Below are 16526 nucleotides of genomic sequence, written 5' to 3'. Positions count from 1 at the left end.
ACATAAGATAAACTTAGCACCAGTGGAAATGAGAAAACGGCTAGTTTGGTTCCTGCGGAGAAATAGGAAATTACTGTCGGGATATAGACGCAAGACCTGCTCAATTTCGAAACCGGAAAACCACTTGGCGTGGCACTAAAGGACATCTGCTTGGTTTGAGGTGAACAGCAGGAACCTACAGCAGGAACCTGCAGCCGGACCAGCCGCCGCAGCGCTGAACATTCAGATTACAACACGACAGCGACTGCGCTCCCTTGGATGAAACGCATTAAACTAAAAAAGCCCTTTGTATTTTTTTACAGCAGTATTGTGTCTTATCTAAAGCTTTTGCAAAGATGGATGGTGAGATTAAAAGCTGAGGACGAGAAACACTCTGAGCTTTACGACCTCTGCTCGGGAGATCGGCTCTTTGAGTGAGAAATCAAATCAGAGTTTCCAACTGCAGCTGAGCTTAACCATTTATGGTTAAGATAACTATTTTCAGAATTATAGCTTCATATTTTACGTACATCAATTAAAAGTACCGTCTGTAGCTCAGACCGAGCGCAGATAGTGTATTGTGTAATGGACGGAGGCCGTCCAGTATTCAGGGTTTGTACCTTATCTTGGTCAATGTCAGAGTCTGCGGTTATGACGATTCTCTTCTCCACACGGGCCTCCGAGGATCCGCTTTTCACTACCTGTGAAATAGGTCGAACGTACTTGAGAGGCGTGCCAAATAAGATCAAGCAAAACAGAAAAGGCGAGAAGAACGAGATTCATCCCCCTGACCTTTGAGATGTGAGTGGTAGTGGTGGTGACTGTGGTACCAGTGGTGGTCTCGGAGGTAATGGTCTTGGAACTGGACACTGCCGTACCATCTTTGTCCTCGTCTGTCCCGTCATCTGTCGTCTGAAAACGAAAAAAAAAATACCAAAACACAGCGCAGACTTAGTAATCCTTTTTAAAGTACTGTGACCCTGAGCGTCCGTTGGAGGAACATGCCCTCACATGCCCCCCCACCCCTCGCTGTCAGCTGCCAGCTCCTCTGTGCAAACCCACCTGCCTGCAGCCCAGACAGATCATGTGCTGGAGCCCCTACCTTTGAAGGCTCATAGGTGAAGGTCTTGGTCGGGACGATAGGGACCTCTCTGGTGGAGATGTCACTGGGTAAGGAGGCAGCTGCGATGGTGACAGTCTGGGTCTGCACCAGAGGGGGCTGCGAATGGGAGCATAGCCCCATGAGCGGCTGTTTAACCAGACACCTCGCAAAAAATTCTTTAATTTTTTATTTTTACACCACGCATTCCCTTCAGTGCCATTCATTTAAATGCCCACGTCAGCTCTGATTCAATTTTGAAACATGGCGATCACATCATTTCTTTTTCCCCCACCACCAACCTAAAATAAACCTCCAAACGAAAACTGTAAAGCCATGAAGTGATTTGGAAAGAGATGACGAAAAGTGAAGTCAATGAGATTTTGTGTCAGAGGAGAAGGTGATATTCTTGCAGTAACCCGTCACCACAGTCTGGAACACTACTGTGCAACACATCTACGGCGCATTGAGTTGAATTTGATGATGATATTTCAGGCCACTCTTAAGGCGTGCACCACCTTCATTGATTTGCAAGTTTTGACTTGTGCGTGCTGCAAAGGAGTGAGCAAGTATGGAAGCCAGAGGGCCAAGCGGTGAAAGAATCAGCATCACCCCGAGCGAGTCCGGAGACTACCTGGAAGCAGCGTATGACCTGTGGACCCTCGCTCCGGAAACAGGAAGCTGGGGAAGATCCGACTATCCTCCCAGAGTGCTCCGCCTCCCCGGGACATGATTCGTTTTCCTCTTGGATCACATCTAAAGCTTTACGGGAGGGCTCAAAGGAAGGAGCCAGCCGTGCCTTTTCCACCTCTAAAACTGGCACCGAGAGTGTCTCGAAAACTACCACCTCCTCCTGACCACATGACAGCTCTCCAACAGGAGCGCTGAAGGCGTCAGGACTATCAGGCTCACACTTGTGGCTCACACAGGGCATGGGTAGGTCTAAAAAGCCCAGATTACTGCTGGTTTCCTCATGAGCAGCCTTTGTCTGCAAACCTTTGCACGGGAGACTAATGCACACACTCTAAAAACACAAACAAAAAAACAACAACACAGTCACCGTGTGATCGTGGGGCCAGCAGAGAACTCTGAATAACAAGTGGAATTGACATGAATTATCAAACTGTTTGCATGCAAGAACATCAGAGTACTAGATATCATAATACTGCAGAAGATGCTGGGGATCTAGTTGTTTTTATATGACCCAATCACAGCTATTTCATAGCCACAGACACGCAGGCCACAATTGGCCACTTATCCCACACACATGACTGTAGGTTACCATTCCAGATGGATAATGAACTCGGATGCATCTGTATAGTGTACGATGTACGTATTTAGTCAATAAACACAACTTTGGGTCATTTCATGTCACGTCGTAAAAAACCCTTAGAGATCATGTCATTGATTAGTTCTAAAATCCAGTCACTTCTGCATCATAGGGTTGAAATTTCAACTGAACATCACATCTATAGGACCCCACAGATCATTTGCAACCAAATAGGAAATAATAAATCAAACAAATAAACCATTTTCTATCTGTATGAAAAGTAATTCCCTAACATCGAAAAGTTCTGCCACAGATGGCGCTGAATTTGGAAAAGTCGCTCTTTGAGGAATTTTGACTGTATATATATGTTTTTTAACTGTAAAGTATCATCATCACATTATCCCCCATTGTTGCACCACGTATTACTCTTGATATAAAAACTAAGGAAAATAGTCCATTTCTAATTGTGTTCACTAGCTGTAAAATGGCTTTCAGTGGGATTATCGGGAGCCGACCTCTTAGAGTTTTCTGCCTCTGTGAGATACCTAAACTCACAGTTTACTTTGGTAGGCAAACCACTGATGCAACCCAGTGCTACGGCTTGAATTCTACTCCAGTGAAATGTCTGTATTACATCCATGTGTTTGGATCTTTAGCATTTGTGCAAGGTCCTACTCGCTTGAAGCCTTTACAGATTTGTTTTAAAGTACATTTGTACCATGAAGAGCAAGGATTTGGTGCGTTGAATTTGAGGGAAGAAGTTACAAAAATGAAATTTACAACGACTTGAGTCCGGCATTTGCACGTAACTCTAAAAAAATCTGGTACTTGAATGACAAAATGCACCTTTTTCCAAGTAAAAAGACAAAAACAAACAACAACCAAAAAAAAAACAATTATTTGCTTTGTATATGGAATGCCTTTTATTCTTTGGTCAAAATTGATTGTCAAAATGTCATGCAACACGGAATCTCTTGCAACTGCTACATATCGCCTTTCAGTGAAGGACAGCGAAGATAATGAAGTAGAACAACTGAGCTGCCTCGCGGTTTCCCACCACCAGAAATACCATAATGGTTACAAAGAATATTAAGGAATTCCTCTCAAACACAACTGCTGTTTGCAGTGAGTGCTTCACGTGTGTTCAGGGAAAAAGTCACAGTGGTCAGCTTAACTGAAGACGGCCTACGAACACTACTAACAATGCAAATGTACCTCAACGTGTAGAAAAAACAGGCTCAAAGTGATGTGGTCCGATATTAAAAAAACCTCCAGATGAATGCCAGTCATTACGAAATATTGCGAATATCGTTAAAGTCCATCACAGGAGAAGCGAAACAGTGGTGGATCGATTAGCAGTCCCAGTCCTAATAAGTCTGTGGAGATGAGGTCTGTTTGTGGCTGGAAAAAAAAAACAAGGAAATTGTGCAGCTGTCGGAAAAAAACGAGGAATCGAGGTCTTGTCGAGCAGAAGTCTGAAAAAAGGGCAGCTTCTCAAAGTGGAGCAGAGGATGAGGGATGAAAAATGCTGGAGTGATGTTGCAGAGGAGGCGAGAGAAGGAGAGGAGAAAGCGAGAGGTTGATGGGTCGATGGGCTAGATGCGCTCTCCGCGGCTCACATTCACACCTGTGTGTGGGGGGGGGTTTCCGCAGGGTTGAGACGGCCCCTCAGCTGCGTTTGGAGTAGAAGTCTAGCAGGGGGCCGCGCGGGAGGCGGATGACAAACTAAGAGGGAGGAGGAGGAGGAGGAGGAGGAGGAGGGAAGAGATATGAGAGGAAGGAATTTTAAGGTGCCTGAAATGACCGACTGTGGACTGAATTTGTAAAAGCCAGAAATCTGCAACAGCCAAACAGTGTAAATAATAATTAACCTGAACTGAAATTAGATTTGGACTGCCCTTTACGCTGTTGAGAACATGGAAACGTTTCCACTGCATGCATTTGAACATGCACTCTGTTTTCCATGTCCAACTTGACCGTCTTCAAATTGTGCTCAAAGCTGCTGTTAGGCTTTGAACTGGAGCCAACGGAAGAGCACACAAATAACTCTGATTTTAATCATTAAACTACATTTTTACCCTCTTTCATGGTATGTTTTTATTTTTTGGTATTGATCGCGAAGCGCTTTGTGATTGTTATCTGAGAAAGGTGCCATATAAATGTCCCCAGTGTCAGTAGCTCTGACAGGACAACTAGTTACAGCTTATTTTTAATCGTTTTCTAATCCATCAGCACAAGCAAAACCAATATGGCTGCTGCTTTTATAACAAAAAAAACAAAACAGCAATGTTGATTGCTGATCTTAGCAGTCACTTTGCTTTGCTTTGATTTCAATGCAACTCTAATGTGTGCTGACCGCGTGACATTGGAGACATTAGCGTCTAAATGTAAAAGTCCACACAGTCGTGAAGCTTTTGATGCAAAAGGCATGCAAAGTGACACTCATTCCTATACACTTGCTTGTTCGTGTGTCAACACAATTCCAAGCTTTGTGAACGGCCTTGGAATTGTGTTTCTACTCCAATGAAAGCCGACGGGCCACGATTCTCATTGAAAACCACTGATAACTAGACAGGCCATTACGGTCGTGGCTCACTCAAAGTGACACGATTGCCGATGCAACAGTGAATGAGGCTTTGTGTCTTTGCAGAAAGACAACCGAAGGGTTGGAGAAAGCGGCAGCCAAACGAATGGGGTGAAGGCAGCATGAAAAGAGAAAAGAAAACGAGGAAAGAAAAGGCAGAATGAGGAGAGGGGAAAAAGAAGAATGCCGCTCGGTGTCAGAACGTGCAGACCTTTATCAGAGTGGTCGTGTTTTAGTCATGCAGTAAACTCTCAGTCAGGTCACTCAGTCATGCAACACAAACATGTCGCGGGTTTCCGAGGCATCCAAGCTTAAGTCAGATCCAGACCAGGTGATCGCTCAGAAAATGGAACACCTGCTCCCAAGATGCCTCGCCCACATCCGTCTTTTCAGTGAAAGATCGAAAGCCTGGGCACCGTTCAACACGTTTATCTGCAATCCTCATAAGCATGCATGTGCTGCGTGCCACATGCCATCACCTTGAATAGGAAAGTTCATGCATACACAACGCTCAAACTCTCAGGGACCAGAGTGGCAGCTGGAACAGGCCGAATCTCTCTATCAAATTCTTCCAACTCAATACATTCACCAAAGAAGAAAAAAGCCTTTGCACAATGGTTACAAAACTAAATCTCTGCACACTCTGTTCACTTGTGGGGATTTTACCACGTCTGTTCAGGAATCGACCATTCTGGAGCGACTTACCCCATCTGCACTTGGCAGAGGCTGACCATTGATGCCCAGGGTGCGGAACGGAGAGTGTGTGGAAAGGCGCTTGTCCCACTCGCTCAGCCTCGGCTCCGGGACGGCCTCCATGAAGTTCCTTTTCAGCTCGCTGACGCTGGCGTGGTGCCTGATCAGGTCCTCCTGAGGCTTCTCGAACTCCTGCACGGAGGAAAGCCGGGCGTGGAGGTGGCAAAAAAAAAAAAAAAAAAAAAAGGGGATAAAAGAACAAGGAGGGAGGGAGGTGAAGGAGAGAATAAGGAACAGAAGAGAATATAAAAGAAGAAAAAAATAGTGAGATTGCGTTGCTTTCCTGTGGTTCCACTGCAGTTTTAAGGCTGCTGGTTAAATGAATAAGCAGAAGCAGGGTTAACAGGTGATTCTAAGGGAACGTACATTACAAGGGACCATTAATCGCAATGTTTGTACTTCGAGATAGAAGTACAAAAGCTTGTGGTCTCTTGATAGATTACCAGAAACTCCTTTTCAGGCTGCAAATTAAGTCTGGCAGCTGAGTGCCGCCATGATTCATCAAGACCGATTACAATTTGGAGCTCTGGAAGCGATAAACCACACAGCGCAGCGTTGAGGATCTATTTCACAGCGTTAGGTTTGCCGTGAGACGTGTCGAGAAAGAACGGGCTGCAAATCAAACAGCAGGAGAGGTGATGACAGCAGACATGGTTCAGACCGTTAAAGATGAAGCCTCGCTGGGAATGGAAACCCGTTCATTTAATGCAAATGAACTGACGGGAGCAGGAGAAGCGCTGATTCGGCAACATTAAGCACAGAGTCTCATCTTTGTGGACAAGTGCAAGATGGTGAAAGCCACATGGCGACACATACTGCAGTTTAGCTGTTAATCAAGACCTATTGTGGCGTTAGAGCAACTTAATCATGAGTGCTTCACCAAACATCATCTAAGTTATGCATCACACGCAGAAAAGAAGTATAAATATCCTGATTTGCACTTCTACAGCCAAAGACTCATTTGCATGATTGCTGTAAAGGTGCAATGTATGAGCTGAGAAGTTGAAAAACAGATGGAGACGTACAGAGCAAAAGCAAGAACAGGAGATTACTGATGATCTAGATTCAATACATGCTAGATAAAAACTGAACTGATTCACTAAAATTCACCAGAAAGGTTTTTTTTTGTGTCCCAGATTAGCTTACACCATGGGTCATCGACCGCATCGCGTGACTCATCGTTAGGGGACAGTAAAGGATGATATGAAGTGCGCCAATAAGCAAGAACCCTGATCATAACCTGTTCCTTTACTTTCAAGCTCAGCAGCAGTCTCCTGAATCGGGCAGATAAAGAGTGATTTTTGCCACACGCGTTGTCATTTCTCGCTGGTGCCCAAAGTGCGAATCATGCCGCATGCAAGCGTGAGATTAAACAGCAGTTGGCGTGCCAAAGAGCAAGAAAATACAGCTGGAGACCGACATCTCAAAAAAAAGGGATACAAACCTCCAGCATTAAAAGGCTATGTCTGACATAAATTGAGTCACCCTCAATTTTCTTAGCTCTTTTCTGTGAAGAATGAAAAGAACAAAAAAAAGTGTGGGTTTGTGTCCGTTTCCCCCGAACGCTGGCAGCACACTGCCACACCTTAAGACATGCATACTATGACATTCACTAATGTGTTAACACAATACACAAGAGGAGGTGTGAGGAGTACATGCAAAACTGGTTGGTGCCGAGTGACCACTGCACAATACTAGCAAAGCAAAGAATAAACGGCCCCAGAGGACCCGCTATTTCTATGACTATAATAAGAAAAAGAAGTGGCGATGGAGTGACAAAAAAAAAAAAACACCAGTTAGTCTATCATCATGCATGTGTGCATTCCAGTGATTACAACAGCAGGCAGTGAGGAGAAACCAATGCTTTGAAAACAGCTAAATCAGATTTTCAGTGTTCTGTTAGTCACCGTTTACATATTCTATCCATCACTGCATTTCTATCTCCTACATCATACTGTATGGCGTATGGAAGCACAACATGGGAAGAGGGTGAAATTAGTCTTTTAGGATGAGAAGCCCTTTTTATCATCGGGAATGGAGGTGGAGAAATGGCGGCACGGAAAACACGTGCGGCGCCGACAATCTGACCTTTCGCATTCGCACGCCCTCCGCGCTTGTCTCCGACTCGTGCTACCCCGAAGGGAGGAGAGAGGGCACACGTGTTAGCATCCTCTGCTCGCTGGCTCTGACGTGCCGCGTCTCGGCCAGAGTGAAAACACGTCCTCTGAGGGACAACAGGGGTCTGCCACTAACCTGAATGTCCCCATTGATGGTGGATATCAGTGAAGAGTCTACTTCTCTCTGCCCCCTCCACACTGCTGGCTACAGCAGCAAGAGAGACACAGTTCACACTCAGACACAGAGAGAAATCTCTGCTGGCCATGTATGAAATACTAGGAAGCATTTACAACAAAACACTTATTTACATCTCTATCAATCACAATATCTATGCAGCCACTATGAGGACGCATCATGAAGAGTCTGTTTACTTTTTACTGGCAAAACCTAAAGTATGGCATCCATGCATGCAATATAATGCTGGAAGTGATGAGAGAACCTAAATACCTTGACCTCAGTCACTGCCTCGATTTTCAAAGGCTCCACAGCTTCTACGGTGACCTCCAGCCTCCTCTCCTCCTGGCGGCTGGTTCTGATGGGAGTGGAGGTCTGCGGCTGCTCGAAGGGCGCCATGGGGATCCCTGCCTCTGCCAGAGCGGCCTGGGAGAAGACCGGGGCGCTGACGGGACGCGTGCCCCTCTGTGTGCTCACAACTAAAAGAAAATGCAGGGAAAATTGGGAATTGATCAAAATCAAATAGGCTTGGCACATACAGTTTTGGAAGGGGATGGGTTTATATGGACATGATCAAATAAGGCTGTCGCACATCGAACCAGCGAGAGCGTTTTATACTTACTGTACCCGGCCTTGCTGTGACTAAATAAATTCCAATGAAGCGGGGGTATACTGTACCTCATTTTGTTTCCCCAATACTCTCTTTTTTTAAAAGAAAACAAGCACACTCGAGAACGTGAGGTAAGCGAAAAGCAGATGTCCTTAAAGTGGAATGACAGAAGCAGCGGGTTTTAGTTCTTGTTACAATCCAACGGTGGATACAACGGCAAATGATGTTAGGCTCGATGTCAAGCTGAATGGGGTCCAACCGGTGAAATGTCGGGATTAAGAAAGCATTATTTCTTCAACCTGCAAATGTCACTGGTCCTTTGAGAGTGGGTGAACATGGATTGCCGTCTACAGAGGCTTTCTCAGAAGAGAAGTCAGTGTATCCTGAGCAGAGGTTGCAAATGTTAGTAAGCTTTTTATGTAGCGAAAAAAGCCACATGTGAGTTTCATTGCCAAAAAACAAACAAAAAAACAAACCCAAACAGGAGAAAAATACCTGACTTTTTGCGGTCAACATCTAGCAGAACAAACCAATCGTCATCGTCTCGTGTTTGAGTGAGTGGACGCCTTTCTGCCAGGATCCGCTGCTCAAACTGTGGTCTCGTCTCAGCAATATCAATCCTCGTCCTGACCCCAGCAGCCGGAACTCTGACCTTTGCTGGGAACTGGATGCGTTCAGGAGCAGCAGCTAATACAAATGCACAACCAGGTATTATTGCGGAAAAGACACAGAGCCCTGCCTCATTTAGATCAAAGGGTCACGTGAACCTCAACAAGAAACCTTTGTGTGTGCAACACGTTGAAGTCCTTTTGGAATATACCTGATTTCTTAGGTGCCACATCCAGAAGTACAAACCAATCATCTTCCACTTCTCTCACTGCCGGACGTGGCTGCACCACATCGATCTTCTGCCTCGTCTGCTCCACTATAGTAACTCTTTTCTGTGCTCTCTGCTGCGTGACTGCAAACTCTGTAGCTGAGCTCACTTGAGGGGGGAGACGGATACGTTCATCCGCGGCAGCTGGCGCAGAAAACGCAGAAAGCAAAACTAAGACGAAGGTCACGTACAGGAATGCTTTCTCTAAATCTTAATTCCCCAGTCTTATTGCCAGCATTATCCTCCAGATCTTCCTTTTCATCTTTTCTGTATCTCAAGGAGCTCCGACATAAACACAGAAAAGCTGCCACAGAACCGCCGTGCAATCACACCGTTTAGCTGTTTACTTCTTATTAGTGCTCCAAGTTTCAGGTTGAAAAGTGAAATATGAAAGAAACTCGTTTAGGGCAGCTTGATCTTGTTTCATAGCAACGACCACAATTAAACCCCCCCCCCCGAAAAAAAACAGCAGAATACCTGATACTTTTTCTAGCAGCACAAACCAGTCATCATCCACTTTTCTTGTCTGCAGCTGGTTGACCAAAACAACAGGTGGCCTCGCCCCTTCCATGGCGAGTTTTGGTTTAGGTTCAGTGGGTGGCGCTACATCGACAGCACGCCGAACCACAGCAACTGACACAGAAAACATGACAATGAATCAACCGGATGCAAACCTTTGAGCACAGTGTGCGCGAGCCCGTTGGCGACTACGCGTACCTGGTGGTGCGACTGCGGGTTTTTCTCGAGTGACGTCAAACAGGGCGAACCAGTCGTCTTCTCCTTCTCTCTCTGATAGCGATGTAGCTTGGCTCGGCCTAATTTCGGAAAGACGCGTCCTGTCCACGCTAATTATCGTCTCCTTGTATGTTCTAGTCTCTGTCGTTGTCACTTCAGCCACAAATGCCTTCTTCACATCCCGAATAACCTCAACAGGAGCAGCTGGCACAAACAGAGCGTGAGAGAAGCTGCGTGACACTTGTGTATCCAGTGAGAAGTGTGCATGTCTTGTGTTGGGTGCAAACATAAAATCAACTGTATACCTGCCGGTATTATAACTGCCTTTTCGCGAACAGCATCGAACAGAACAAACCAGTCATCATCTCTCTCTGGCAGCAGCTGGCAGGGCTGTGGCTTAATCTGTTCAACATACAACTCCTGCTCTACAATCTGCGCTTGGGTTCGAACATCTGGAAAGATTTTAGTCGGTGACGGCACAGAAACTGAAAAAAACAAAAATGCGCACTTCAGCTTTGGCCATTTTCAAACACAACATAGTCTTCCTTGACATCTTGATATTCAAACAGACATTCCAAGGATGTGGGTACCTGGAGGCACATAAGAAGCCTGTTTGGAAACAACATTCAGCAGCAGAAACCAGTCATCTTCTCTCTCCCTCTCTGGCAGGACTGTCCTCTGCTCAGGAAGCTTCTTCTCCTCTTTCTCTATCACAATCTCTTCAACTACAACCTTCCTCCTGGCCTCTACTGCCCGGGCTTCAGTCACAGCAGAAACCTCTCTGTCATAAACCTGAGCATACTCAGCCACGGGAACTATAAACGAGCAGAATGAAAAGGGCTGTGAGACACTCGAGCAGGACAGAAAAGAATAAAACTTTTAGAAAAAGATCTGAAAAGGTTTACGAGGGAGCGTCTGCACTACCTGGGGCCACATATGATGGTTCTCTAACAGCCACATCCAGCAGCATGAACCAGTCGTCTTCTTTTTCAACTGGCGTTCCTCTGACTTCTAGGTCCTCTACTAAAATTTCAGCTCTCTTTTCTCTTTGCTCAACAGCTGCTACGTCAGTCAGAGAGACACCTTCTGGGGTCACTTCAACAACAACAACTAAAAAAAAAAAAAAACTTGAATCAATATGGGTTTTAAGCAGACTTTAAGAAAAAGATACAGATAAGTTTTGCTTGCTCTAATAAAAACTGGAAACAGAGGAGGGGATTTTGTGCTTATACCTGGTGGAACATATGTCGTTTCTCTGGGAGGAACATCCAGCAACACAAACCAGTCATCATCTCTGTCTCTCACTGACTGCTGTGGGATCTCTCCTACAGATCTTGGTGCCTCTTCTATCGCCTGCCTCTGTTCAACTACTACTTTTTCCTCTTCTGCGGCTGCAACCAAGGTGACAAAAACCTCGCCGTCCGTCGGGGTTTTTTCCTTCAACGTAACTGATGAGCAGAGCATGGAGACAGTATTTTATCGCAAGCATTGATCTGCCCTCCTTCATAAGTGGGCGAGCGCGATATAAAGCACAAGCAGGGGGGGGTTCCGCGGTACCTGGTGGAACATATGTCGTTTCTTTGGGAGGAACATCCAGCAACACAAACCAGTCATCATCTCTGTCTGTCACTGACTGCTGTGGGATCTCTCCTACAGATATTGGTGTCTCTTCTATCGCCTGCTTCTGTTCAACTACTACTTTTTCCTCTTCTGCCGCTCCGACAACGGTGACAAAAACCTCGCCGTCCGTCGGGGTTTTTTCCTTCAACGTAACTGATGAGCAAAGCATGGAGACAGTATTTTATCGCAAGCATTGATCTGCCCTCCTTCATAAGCGGGCGAGCGCGATATAAAGCACAAGAGACAAACAGCACGGGGTGTTTCCGCGGTACCTGGTGGCGCATAAGATGTTTCTCTGGGAGGAAAATGCAACAACACAAACCAGTCATCGACCCTTTCTATGACTGCCGGTTTGGGCGGGATCTCCGGCGCGCGCCACCCTCCCTCTTCTCTTACTTGCCTCTCCTCCACTATAACGTCTGTTTTCTCCACAAGTGCCACAGTCGCGGCCTTCGAGCTGAAATGCTCGCTCCCTTCGATCCTTCTAAGTTCCGCGGCAGGGACTGGTCAGGAGGGTAAAGACACAAAGTATTTGACCACAGCAGCAAATGCACAGTAGTTTCAAAAAGCTTGCTGTAACATAAGCAGAGCACGAGAAGCTGTTCTAAGACTTACTACTACTACAACTGCAAATCCGCAGTGGAGTATGTTATTCACCTTACTGTAGCAGCTAGCAGAAGTATCATTTAAAGAGAAGAACTAGTTGGTTAATGAGTTAATCGTTGCCACAATATCTCTATATCTTCACTGTTAGAATATTAGAGATGTTAGCGCGTCCACGGCTGTTTGCACAATAACATACTGTACAATAAAGGCATTCTCTGCAATTCTACCTGGTGCTTTGTAAACTGGTTTGTATGGAGGCAGGTCGAAAAGTTCAAACCAGTCATCCTCATCTTCCATCCGAGCTTGATCCTCAGTCTGACGCCTCTCTGTAACCCCTTTCCTCGTCCTCTGCTCCATAAACTCTTGTTTCTCTAACATCCCACCAGACTCTTTTGTCTCCTCTACAATAGTCACCCTCTTTGTGGCTGTGCGCTCCACCCTTTGATAGGCTACTTCATAAGTGGTGCCAGCAGAGTCTGGCAAGGCAAACTTCTCCTCCACCTCCTCTTGCCATTCCTTTTCTATCTGCCGTAACTTCTCTCTCAAACTGTCATCCAACAGATTCCCTTGTGCCGCCTCCTTCTCACCCTCTTCCTCTTCAGGCAGCAAGCCTTTTAAAAACACCCTCTTTATTTCTTCCTCCAATTCATCCTCGTCATCCTCCGTTCCCTCTATCCTCCTGACGGATTCTCTCACCACCACCTCTACCATACCTCTGACTTGTTGCTCCAGCTCCCATTCCCCCTCTTCTGCTCTTAACCTGTCCACCTCCTCCTTCCCCAACTCCTCCTCTATTGCCTTCTGCAGGCTGTCTGCAATTTCATCTGCTTTGTGCAGCCTTTCCTCCAATTCCCTCACTTCCATCAGCCTCGCTTCCAAAATTTCCCTCTCGCTCAACTTGTCTACCAAGATCAACGATTCCTGCAGTCTCTCAATCGTTTTCGTGGAGGTCCGTTCCAGTTTAGTCACTTGCATACCCTCCTCCTCCTCCTCAAACTGGAGTTTGAACTGGACACGGGGAGAGACTGAGAGGAATTAAAAATAAAAGTTATGTACCACGCCATGAAATATACAACGATGTGATTCGTGTCTTAGGCTGGTGCTGACCTTATTGGCTGAAAAAGAAAAGTTTGTGGGTCATATTTTCACACAAAGAAACTCACATGGAGGCTTTTCAACACGCTCGGGGGAAGATGCGCTGAAGCCTCGGTCAAAGTACAGGAACCAATCATCTTGCTGTGGCAGTGCTGGTTTCAAGAGCTGGTCCGTAGAGGTCATTGTTGCCAAGCTGATTTTGGCTGACGACATCAGAGAAACAAACTGTAACATCTTTGCACCAGAAGAAACAACACCCCACAAAGCTCAAACAGAGGAAAACAAACAAAAAAAAAAAGTTGTGTTTGGTTTCTTAGTGGTGGATAGTGTACGGAAGCCACTGGAAAATCAAATACAGAAATATGAAATTCAACTCTCCAGCTTAAAGTGGCAAACTGCTAAACTCATCCCACATGAATGGAGATCAACTGAAATGTGGGAAAGCGTCTGTAGGCGTTGCCAGTGCAGATACCTGGCTGCTTCACAAAGTCAAAAGGAGGGACCAGAGGCAGAGGAGGATCCCGGTACAGCATGGCAGACCACTGGTCTTCCTTTGGCTGCCATGGCTGACCGACTGTCCGGGCAACGATTTGAGAGCCGCTGCTCACAGTCTCAGAGCCCTGCCAGGTTTGAAGGGACTGCTCCTCCTGCCAGAACTGAGTGGAAGTCTGCTCTGGCTCCCCTCCAGCTGTGAAGAGATGGCGAGGTGATGGCAGTTATGAAATGATTCTGCCAGACAGATGACGACCACTGCGAATGCTTCACAGCGCTTCAAGCGTATGTGTAATCCAGTTAGATGCCAAGCGTTTGCACTGGACCACTGCGAGTCCTGTGAGATGAGGTTAGTGCAAACAGATGAAGCATGATGCTTATACTCCAGAACAAGAGCGGTCGACAAGGGGAAAATTGGCATTTTGTTCCTGTTGCAATGACCATCACCATGTCGCAGCAGTGACGAGCGAGTCAGTAGGTTAAGAGGTTAAGCACGGCGTAAGTTACAAGCAAATTAAAATGAATGCGCTCCACACTTTTAGCACAACTCCTAAAAAATGACGAGGAACAGCAACCTCAAGACGGGCAACGCCCAAGAATAGTTAAGCGTGAGAGGAAGCTTGTTCATCTTGATCATTTTGGAGTTCGCAATAACAAAAACTACTTGAGTCATGCGAGGGGAAGAACTAAGCCATGACTGTGATGTCACGACTGTTGACAGATGTCGACTATGCTCAAAGACACATTTCCACATATTTAAGGGAAATGAAAGCAGATGAATGGAAAATGGATAAGAATGTTTAATAATGCAATAAGACCGAAAGCTACAACCGAGGAGTTAGCAACATGCCCAAAGGCACTGCGTGTCCTTCCACACCGGTACCTGGGGATTCACGAGGAGGCCGAGGTTGGTCATGTGCCATCATTAACGACCAATCATCAATCTCAGACCTGGCTGAAGCGGAGAGCTGCTGCAGAAGCTGGAGAGTCTCCTCTCCAGCTGCAAGAGCAAAACAAGTCAGAGAGCGGGATATCGAACGTGGGGTTTAGTGCGAGAAAAACCGACGCTTGCACGTACCTCCGTCAAAGTTACGAGAAAGCCTCTTGCTCGCCGAGCGCGTGAAGCGTGGGGCTGGGCGGTCGATCATGGAGCTCGCCTGGCGGGTCTGCGCCTGAGTGCGACCGCTGTACCGGAACTTAGAGCCCAAGAGCAGGAAGCGGCGCGATGAAGTCGGCTCCACTGTTGAAACCCTGAGCGAGAGATACAAAAATGGAACTTTAACCAAACTATCAATGAATCAATCTAACCATTTAATCTCATGAAAGCCAGGGATGCAACATAAGCAGCCATGCGTTGGCCCAATATAACCCCTTCGCAAAACAAGGTAAACAACACCTCTGACCTGCATTTTATCAAGCAAACGAAAACACGAAGGTTTCAATTTAAGGTTGGGACCATGTGTGTGTAGCTTATTGTTCAGAAAGAACGTAGGACAACTTGTATTCACCTGAAGAAGGTATGATGTTCAACACAAACTTTCCACAGCTTCTTCGAGGCCTTGTAGTTGGGCAGTTTGAAGCCGATGGTGCTCTCATACTGTTCTTGCTAAATGGGAAGAAACAAATCAAAGTTGGTTTGGATTTTATGACTTCGTGTTAAGGACATTGTTCTGCAACACAGCAAAAAAAAAAAAAAAAAAAAATAATAATAATAATATCACTCCCCACAGCCCCCAAAAATTTGAACTATCGCATAAAAAAAAGTAGAGTTTTACTTTGTCTTAATAGGTTTTTGTTCATATCAATTTGAATTATTACTTCATTAGAAATACGGTGAGAGCTTCAAACCCAAACTACTGTAAAGTGATTGGGAACAATTCAACAACTAAATGAACAATTGACATTCACCTCCGATGGCCTGATTTTGATGAAAAAGCTGCTCCGTTTGTAAGAGATCTTGAGCACTTTGGGCCAAGGAAAACGGTTGATCCTCAGTTTGTCCTTGTAAACCATTAGACCACTGGAGCAAACCCCCAGTGTAATGTCAACACCATCGAGATCCTGCAGGCAGAAAAAGAAAGAAAGTCGGACTATCGCTTTCTCCCTGCACTTACAGCAAACAGTCACTGGGGGGCAGACTTCCTCACATAATCAGACCCTGGACTTTGAGGTCAAGGGGTTTGAAATGTTATTAATCTCCATTTTTTATGAAAGGGGGATGACATCAATTTTGCAATTAAATTTGCTAACGTTGGAATACAAAGCTGCTGTTGTGAAGCAGTGGCAAGCATTTTAAAAATGGAAGGAAGTCAGAACATAGCACGACTTTTAGGATTTTGTTTTTTTAAATAAAAGCCTCAACTTAACCTGTAAAACAACTGCTGATAAAAATGAGATATGGAAAGAATATCCACCTTGGCTTGGTGCAGGTCAACTCCGTACATGGCAAGTTTCTTGGCATTTTCCAGAAACAGCATGTCTGCCTGGGCTGGACTCATGGACCTGCACACAGAA

At 45.7% G+C, this 16526-nt stretch overlaps 1 protein-coding gene across 12 annotated transcripts in view; it reads right to left on the bottom strand.

Moving 5' to 3' along the window:
* LOC142379922 (uncharacterized) overlaps nucleotides 1-16526 on the bottom strand; it is a 31538-nt gene that overhangs the window by 1986 nt on the left and 13026 nt on the right. For 3 of the 12 annotated variants that reach the window (XM_075465301.1, XM_075465300.1, XM_075465299.1), the window contains exons 7-33: nucleotides 16427-16514; nucleotides 15921-16073; nucleotides 15521-15618; nucleotides 15091-15263; nucleotides 14896-15012; nucleotides 13993-14208; nucleotides 13589-13723; nucleotides 12653-13450; nucleotides 12092-12322; nucleotides 11757-11972; nucleotides 11432-11647; nucleotides 11124-11309; nucleotides 10790-11014; nucleotides 10505-10684; nucleotides 10182-10403; nucleotides 9942-10097; nucleotides 9408-9608; nucleotides 9083-9274; nucleotides 8251-8456; nucleotides 7939-8007; nucleotides 7774-7815; nucleotides 7130-7192; nucleotides 5638-5817; nucleotides 1713-2102; nucleotides 1082-1198; nucleotides 772-891; nucleotides 600-680 (exon numbers count right to left, since the gene is read on the bottom strand). In XM_075465301.1, the coding sequence (XP_075321416.1) occupies nucleotides 600-680; nucleotides 772-891; nucleotides 1082-1198; nucleotides 1713-2102; nucleotides 5638-5817; nucleotides 7130-7192; nucleotides 7774-7815; nucleotides 7939-8007; nucleotides 8251-8456; nucleotides 9083-9274; nucleotides 9408-9608; nucleotides 9942-10097; nucleotides 10182-10403; nucleotides 10505-10684; nucleotides 10790-11014; nucleotides 11124-11309; nucleotides 11432-11647; nucleotides 11757-11972; nucleotides 12092-12322; nucleotides 12653-13450; nucleotides 13589-13723; nucleotides 13993-14208; nucleotides 14896-15012; nucleotides 15091-15263; nucleotides 15521-15618; nucleotides 15921-16073; nucleotides 16427-16514 (5071 nt within the window). The other 9 variants (XM_075465303.1, XM_075465302.1, XM_075465307.1 and 6 more) reach the window with 9 other exon arrangements.

The sequence above is a fragment of the Odontesthes bonariensis genome, chromosome 5 (assembly GCF_027942865.1).
Source record: "Odontesthes bonariensis isolate fOdoBon6 chromosome 5, fOdoBon6.hap1, whole genome shotgun sequence".
Taxonomy (NCBI): Eukaryota; Metazoa; Chordata; class Actinopteri; order Atheriniformes; family Atherinopsidae; genus Odontesthes; species Odontesthes bonariensis.
Note: the sequence above shows the minus strand (reverse complement) of the source record. Positions and strands in the feature narration are given on the sequence as shown.